The sequence below is a fragment of the Nicotiana tabacum genome, chromosome 19 (assembly GCF_000715075.1).
Source record: "Nicotiana tabacum cultivar K326 chromosome 19, ASM71507v2, whole genome shotgun sequence".
In the NCBI taxonomy this organism is placed as follows: Eukaryota; Viridiplantae; Streptophyta; class Magnoliopsida; order Solanales; family Solanaceae; genus Nicotiana; species Nicotiana tabacum.
Window position 1 is genome coordinate 8,686,736 of NC_134098.1, and position 8,847 is coordinate 8,695,582.

At 35.7% G+C, this 8,847-nt stretch overlaps 1 protein-coding gene across 1 annotated transcript; it reads left to right on the plus strand.

Moving 5' to 3' along the window:
• Positions 1–567: 567 nt before the first annotated feature.
• On the plus strand, positions 568–8,596 carry LOC107787493 (phenylacetaldehyde reductase). The gene is given in 6 exon segments (XM_075239630.1): positions 568–869; positions 2,995–3,164; positions 5,492–5,683; positions 6,730–6,892; positions 7,758–7,902; positions 8,093–8,596. Coding segments are annotated over 6 exon segments (999 nt in total). The 5' UTR covers positions 568–751; the 3' UTR covers positions 8,304–8,596.
• Positions 8,597–8,847: the final 251 nt, after the last annotated feature.

Consider the following 8,847-nt stretch of genomic DNA (forward strand, 5'->3'; position numbering starts at 1 on the left):
AATTTGCTGTTTGTTATCCATTCACTATTGGTTGCGAACCGAGGATCTGATCGAGAGCCAAATTACTGTTCAACCTAAGTTCGAGCTGGGCCTTAACATAATAACTGGTTTGATTATTCATTTTGTCTTTCATTCGTTTATGTAATATCTTTGATTATTTGTGTTGAATCAATCCACATATCTTTAAAACCGCGTACAAATTTAATTGTTATCCTTTTTAAGAATAAACAAACACTACCGTTATTTGATCAAACAATGCATAAGAAAGAAAAGAAGACTATTCCTGATTTTTTATTTTCAAAAAGAACTTTAAAAAGAAAAGAAAATATGCTCCCTCCATTTTAATTTATATAGTATAGTTGGACTTAGATATGAAATTTAAGAAAAACATAAAGATTTTGAAATTTTCGGTATTAAATATGTGATTATTTTATTTGTACGGTTACAGTAAACAAGGTGTGATTATAAAAATTATTAAGAGTAAAATATGAAAGTATGTATTAAACGATCATTGTGAACTAGATAGTGTTTCTAAAAGAGGTCGGGATTAGAAAAAGCCATATTACCTAAAAACTACCAAGAAAGGAAACAACACACGTGGCTGGTTTTAAGCATAATCTCTCAATTTCCTTTTCCATCAATCTCTCAATTCTTTATTCCCAAAATCCAAATACGCACATTTTCATTCCTCTGTTTTCTCTCAACACCATTCCTCTGTTTCTGTGTCTGTGTCTGTGTCTTGTTTGGAAGAATGAGTTTAGCAGCGAAAACAGTATGCGTAACAGGAGCTTCAGGTTACATAGCGTCATGGCTCGTCAAATTCTTGCTCCAGCGTGGTTACACTGTTAAGGCTTCCGTTCGTGACCCCAGTTTGTCCCCTTTTCTCTTCTTTTTTTCTCTCTCTATAATCAAACGATTCACTTTTTTTATTTGTTCATTTGATGTAGAAATGTGGAACATGGATTTGTGATTTTTTGATTTGATTAATGACAAAATTGGGAGCAAAAATGTGGGTTTTTTTGCCATGCAATTGATTTGTTTGTTGTTATGATCGTCTGGGCTGTTGCGGTATGGAATTTCAGGTTTTAAAATATCATTATTATTTGACATAGGATTGTTTGTTGAATTGTGTGAACATTTATCTAAAAGTTTTAAAAATTATTAGAAAGAGGGATACACTTTTGTTTATTTATCTATTTTAATTCACGTGCCGGGCCCCAATTTTTGTCTTGGGCCACAGTAGTGAAATGAGAAATTTTTCCTTTTTTGTTTTTTTAATTAATGATGGGTGTCAATTAGACTCGAACTTAGGATCTCTACATGTGTAGATATCACATTGAATTGTATAAACTGCCTAATCCAAAAAGTTTAAACTAGTAGGGAGGAATACACTTTTATTTATTTATCCTAATTCACGTGGGGCCTGATTTTTTTCTTGGACCAAACATGTGAATTTATTTTTGTAATGAGAAGTTTTTCTTTCTTTTATTTTTATTACTGATGGGTGGCAGTTAGACTTGAATTTAGGACCTTTACCTGCTTAGATACAATATTGAATTGTATGGCCAACTTGATTTAAAAATTTAAGCTATATTTATTTGTCTAAGGTCTGCAGTATCTTATTGGATGTTTTGAGTTGATTTAAGCTTCTTATGTAGTCAAATACATTGATAGAAGGCTTTGTTTATGGATGCTAATGAGTTAGTTTTTTCAATTTGACATATAAATGACCTTTTGGTTATGGTGCCCCCAGGCTTTGGTCTAGTGGTAAGAGCGCGACATGTGACGTGTGCGTTAGGCATACTCACAAGGTTCGCATCTTTCCAAGACAAAAGCATGGTAATTAAGTGAAGATGGGTAGAGGGGCTGGCAACCGTGCACCACTTGCCCTTGGGGATTTCTCTGTTATCACGCACAAAATACAAAAAGGAAAAAAGAATGATAATGTGATTATAGTAAGATAGTTTTTTAATTTGACATAAAACTGATGTTTCGATTATGGTAGCCTCAGTTTGCCTTATAAAGCCAGTCATGTATTCATTTTCATGGGAGATGAGGGAAAAGGGAAAATCTACCTGGTTGGGCAGAAAACACAAAATCTTCTGCTGAAATTCTCTTTAAATTAGTAAAGAAGTTGGTGTACGAAAGACATAAAGTTTGAGTAAGAAGTGGCTGATTAATATGTCTAGATTATTTGATTGCTCTCTGCACCTTCCCGCCTCTTCTCCATGTTAAGCCGTCTAATATTACTCCACCACCACTATTATGAGCCACTGACACATTATACCTTTAGGCACTGGTACGTATGTTTTTTGATTCAACGCACTGTACACCAAATCTTATCTCATCCATGACCTTTCGGCCACTTTCTTTCGTTATGAGAATTTCTCTTTATTTTTGGTTAGTGTCTGATGAACCTGGAGAACATATTTTATGAACACTTGGCCAAGTCCTTACTCGACCAATGTAGGGGAAAATGTGTTATTTAGCATTCTCCTTTAAAAGTGCATTCTGAGATTTAAAATTTTTTCCACTTATCCTTTTGCTTTTTCTCCCACCTTCACCCTCCCCGTGTCTTTCTTTTTTTTGCTTTTTCTCCCAGCTCCCCCCCCCCCCCTTCCTTTGTTTAGAGAATTCAAGCTTTGGGACTTGATTACTTGATTGATAAATATGGTACATCTCTATACAAAACCAACTTGCAAGCAGTTAGAGAGTAATGTCTGCCAATCAATTAGCCAGAGCCCACTCTAGATCTAGTCGGTATGGTGCCTTTGCAGATCCTTTTCTTCAAATGTACAACTAAGGTTGATCTTGTTTATTAAAGAAAAGATTACTAAGGTTGATCTTGTTTCGCTTATCACAGGGACTAAAAATTTCAGCTCTCTTAATTTAAGATCGAACTATGAAAAAATGAGATATTTCATTCTTTGCCTGTGTTATTAGGTCGGATTTACTGCTTATATGTGTTGAATCCATTGTGATTTCTTCTTGCAGACGATCCCAAGAAAACACAGCATTTGCTTTCCCTCGGTGGGGCCAAGGAGAGGCTTCACTTGTTCAAAGCAAACCTGTTAGAAGAAGGTTCATTTGATGCTGTGGTTGATGGATGTGAAGGTGTATTCCATACAGCATCTCCATTTTACTACTCTGTTACAGACCCACAGGTCCTTTCCTAATTCTCGTAAATTTGATAGTGGAAATGCTTATCCTTCATTCTAGGTAGTGCTGAGAAAAGCCCATAGTATAATGGTGTTCGACTGTTATCCAGAAATCAATAGAAGTATGGAAATCAGCATCTTTATTATGTTAATATCAAGTTAGCTTTAGTCATTACAGAATCAATATCACCGCTTCTAATCTCACAAGGAGAAATTCAGATGCCTTTGAAAGGAGAGAGATGCTATGCTGATAAACCATCCTGTTTCATTGGATGAGATACTATATAATTTGCATTCCCATTTTCTCTGCTCCTCGTTCCTTTTCTATTTGATCGGTCCTACTCATATTTCTAAATTTCTCTTTTTCACATTGAAGTTTCACTCTCTTTTCTTCTCTTCTTTCCAGCTCCTTTGTTGCTTGGCTGTTTAGTAAATAAATTTAACTTGACGATTCGTGTCAAAAGTAGACTACCATAGAAAACTCTGACAGTTTAGTTTCAAGAAATCTGCTCACCATTGGAAAACATCCTGTTTCATTGGATGAGATACTATATAATTTGCATTCCCATTTTCTCTGCTCCTCGTTCCTTTTCTATTTGTTCGGCCCTACTCATATTTCTATCTTTCTCTTTTTCACATTGAAGTTTCACTCTCTTTTCTTCTCTTATTTCAAGCTCCTTTGTAGCTTGGCTGTAAATAAATTTAACTTGACGATTCGTATCAAAAGTAGACTGCCATAGAAAACTCTTAACAGTTTAGTTTCAAGAAATCTGCTCACCATTGGAAAAACGGTAAGCTTAGCTAGGTGATTTTTTCCCATCTGCCTAAGCGTTAAGCGCTTGTGGGCAGAGTTACTCGGTACCCGGTGGAATTGTCGAGGTGTGCGCAAGTTGGGCTCGAACACCACCATTGTTAAAAAAAAGAGCAAGAAAATATTCATTCACCATTATTACTTGTCCCCACATGTTAGTTAAGTTACTTTTAACCACCTACTAGACTGAAACTCTCACATAAATATGAAACCTTATAAAAATGGTGATTGAATGGTTTGAATCATGTTCGTAAGATAACAATCTTTCCTTGATCTATCTCTAGAACTTTCTCTGCTTTGGATCATGTCTAATGGCTATAAAACTAGACACTTATGGTTGGCCGAGGAAAGTTAACTATAGTAAGTGGTGGGGTGGAAAATAGGTGGGTTAGGCGGAATTTGGCTGGTTAAAATTGGCCAAATCAATAGATGACCCTCCCAAAGTATATTCTGGCCTGAGATGTGTTGAATCAAGGTGGGCTAAACAGTGAGTCATAATCCGACGTGCCAAACTTAACCCATCTTTTGTACATTTTGAAACTTATTTTCCATCTAATATAAAAGTTATATATGAAGCGTGTGTTATCATAATTTCTTAACTCGCTTTGCATGCATGGAATGACATGACAGAAACTTGTAATATCTAATTCGGACTCGTGAATAATTTAGAAATTATAAACGGTATAATAGAAAGATAATTACTTCATTAAAAAGAGGCGAAGCCAATACATTTTTTTTTTTTGGAATTTGGATCCAAGTTTTGTCTTTGAGATTGTTCATACAAAAGTGAAAAATGAAAATTTTTCAGTGATCCGGAAAAAGATTATTTGTAGACTACTGGCCAACTTATAGATATTACACAAATCTAATGTTTAAAAAGTCAATAATGAACCTCAACTGTTCCAATATCTCTTCAATTAGGTTCAAATGGATGAAGAAAGAGACTTACGCTAGGTCACCAAATTTAGCCAGAGTGGGCACCAAAACTCTCTGAGGGAAAATCAAATTAAAGTATACTACTCTTGAAATACATATTTCTCCTTTCAATGTAATTGTTGTGTAAGTATGAAGCTTAAGAATTTTGTAATGTTATTATGGAGCTTTTGTAATAGACCTCTACTAGTTGATGGTGGAACTGTTCACATTTGGTAGTTGCACATAAGATTAGTCATGTTTTCTAGAAACTGAAATGTGTATGATGTTAATATTATTTTATGAAACTGACATAGCCAACTTGCTTACTATGGCACTTTGAGGTCGTTTGGTTCAATTGTGGGATAGACAAGGATATCCCATGGATTAGCTATATATGGGATAGCTAATACCATCATTTTGGTGTAAAATTTATACCGGTGTTAGCTAATACTCATAACCAAACATGGGATAAATACAATCCCAAATTCTATTCCGGGATTAGTATCCTTATCCTGGTAACCATTTACCAAACGACCCCTCAAAGTAAATTAGCTTTATGGACTTCTAGTGATGGTTTCATTCAACCCTAGATTTGCCCGTATTTCAGGCTGAGTTACTTGATCCTGCTGTCAAGGGGACACTCAATCTTCTTGGTTCATGTGCCAAAGCATCATCAGTAAAACGAGTGGTTTTAACATCTTCCATAGCTGCAGTTGCTTATAGTGGTCAGCCTCGGACACCTGAGGTTGTGGTTGATGAAAGCTGGTGGACCAGTCCAGACTATTGCAGAGAAAAGCAGGTGCGCCTATAGTTCTTTCTTCTTCTTTTTGAGCACATTCACGGACAAATTAAAGTGTGCTAATGTTGTGTAACTATTTATTTTTGTATGTGTATTGGGAAGGTTCCAGACTCCACTTGTGGGATTACACTGGGTGGTTGTTGTTGTTGTTGTGTATTTGGAAGGTTAGGGACTTATAAATGTTTAAAATTGCAGCTGACGCATTTCCTAAAAGTTTGTAAACACAATATACACTCTATAAGAGTATAAGGGCTACCTAGATATGTGATGAACTAAATGCACTTTGCCTAAAGTTACTTTTACGATAGGTTGGCACTAATATTGACAAGGCAGCATCATAACAGTGTGCATCTCTCTCATTTTGATCTCAACAAGAACTCATTAACCATGACAAGAATCCAGATTAAAGAATTTCTTAGGTGCTGTTATGCGCAGCACTAATTCTGATTAATGTCGCAAGTTGCTATTTTTGAAGTTATTTATGCTAATTGAAGGTTTTGACAATTTCTTACTTTTAGGTGTTCATCCAAGCACTTCTCTGGTTGATATATAATTAGAACAGCGTGTGTTTTGGACATATGTGCTTAAAACTATGCTGTTTTAGTGACTTTTTAATTATAAAGAATCATCTCATGTTATATTATCTGTTTTATTTGTGACGTATCAAGTCTGGTGAGTACATACTTTTGGTTGGTTTGTTTTGATTGAAATATTTGATATTAGTTGCAATGAGTCTTGTAAGTGACCTCCTTGTTCTTTGCATGTTTAAAAAAAGCAGTCACATTTTCTGAAGATCTCCGGTTTTCAGTCTCCAGGCTTCCTTAGAAAGGAAAACTACACAATATATGAATAATGTTATTACTCTTGGCAACTGCAGACTTTCCACCATTTTGAATCTCTCTTTCTCTCTCTCTTGTGTGAATTGTAGACTCTCCACTATTTTGATCCCCCCTTAAAATTCCCCCCTCCCCCACCCCCCACCCCACCCTTTCTTTGGATTGAAGACAATGACATTTTTCTTTTCTCCTGTTTTTTTTTTTTTTTAGCTCTGGTATGTTCTCTCAAAGACATTGGCCGAGGATGCTGCATGGAAGTTTGTGAAAGAGAAAGGCATTGATATGGTTGCAATAAACCCTGCTATGGTTATTGGTCCTTTGTTACAGCCTACACTTAATACCAGTTCTGGTGCAGTCTTGAACTTGGTAAATGGTATGTTTCTAAACTTAAGTTCGTTAAATCTTTACCTTATAGCTTATGCTAAGTACCTTTATCAATCTAGTGAAGTAACATGGACAGGACTGTTAAATCTAACAAATAGAAATATCAAAGGCCGCGCGGCAGGCCAAGACCAAGGCTGTGTGCAATGCCAAGGCCGTCTCTAATGCCAAGGCAAAACACAAAATTCTGTCATCTTTTTCTTTACGGTCAACCTAATTAGACCTATTCGACTACTTTAACAAAACTAGATTGATCTTCCTCCTAGTATGAATATGACTAGATTGTATACGGGAGTTCTTTTTCCCATTATTAATAAAATTACTTACCTTAAAAAAAAATGAATATGACAAGAATCTCACCTCTATCTTATGGCTTAAAATAATGGGGTTAAATTGAGAGCAATTCGTCCAAAATACCGGTTCGGCTTTTTATCATTTTGCTCTTGTTGGGTGTTGTCCTGTTGCTTTGGCTGGAATTTGAAGGACTCGAGGCTGAGGGGCTAGGTGGGGTGGCTATGGTAAGTACAATTATTGCAAAAGACAATGCTGGGGTGATGTGCTTATTAAACTAGAGGTGAATTCTCTTGTATATTTCAAACAAAATGGGAGATCAGCTTAGTTTTTGTAAGCTAGAGAGGACTTTGTAGTAATATACCCTTTTAAGTTTAAATATCAATCAAAGGCTAAACAGAACAATTGAGGCAGACAATATTAGTCATGGAAATGTAATTATTTTGTTGGTAAAAATTACTTTTTCTTATTTTTTTCCTCTTATGATATTGCAATCTGTTTATTCATTAAATATGTTTTACCATCCCTTTCGTCATTTTGAATGCTTATTTTTCCATGTTATATAGGTGCCGAGACATACCCAAATTCTACCTTTGGGTGGGTTAACGTCAAAGATGTTGCAAATGCACATATTCTCGCATTTGAGAATCCTTCAGCTAATGGAAGATATTTAATGGTTGAGAGAGTTGCCCACTACTTTTTGGCGAAGGGGTTTCGGGTGAATCCCCTTCCGCCCCTCTAAATCCTCCTCTGGCTTTGATCACACAAACTTGCTATGTCGTTAGATGAATATGACATGCAGATTGATTCTTGATCACTTTATGTGAGAGAAATAGATCAGCGAGAGAGAGAGCGCGCACATGAGACAATCAAGCTTTTGAAATAGCATGAAACTATCAAGCTTTGCATTGAAATTGCTTTTTAACTACATTTCTTGAAATAACCTCTGTAGGTGTGCTGACGACAATCCGTTGATGCAAAACTATCAAGTATCAAAGGAAAGGGCAAAAAATTTGGGTGTCAAATTCACTCCTCTTGAAGAAAGCATCAAAGAGACTGTTGAAAGTTTGAAGGAAAAAAGGTTTTTTGGAGGCTCATCGGCGGCTATGTGAGGGTTTCTCAATGCTTTTCTGGAATGTCAGCAAATCTTGAAAAACTTATATTCTTTACAAAAGCTAGTACAACCATAGCCTGAACAATTTCCCTTCTTTTTATTTTGGGCTAATTTAGAATTGAGGTTTCAGAGTCTATACCCCCTAATAATTTTTTTTATCAAACTTGGTTGAATTTTTTTTTGAATTTCTATAGCTGCAGAGATTGCTTAGCAAAGCTATTAATACAAGCATCAAAATATGTTTTAAGACTTTAAGTCACTGTCTTGATGCAACAAACTCTTTCTATTCCACGAGCAGAACATTAGAGATGCACAATGACACGGACCTTGCCTAATGACCGATGATACCAATTTGTTTGAGACTGAGGTGTAATTGGTGTTGTCAGAACATACGGAGATTGTAATGCGTAGTGGATGGTATAAAAAAGAGTTTTATTTGGCGAAGTATGGAAAGGGACATTCTCCTGTTTGGCCATAGATTTTGGTTGCTTTTTTAAAAAAAGATTGAAAACATTTTTTGTTCATGGAACATGATTTTTGAA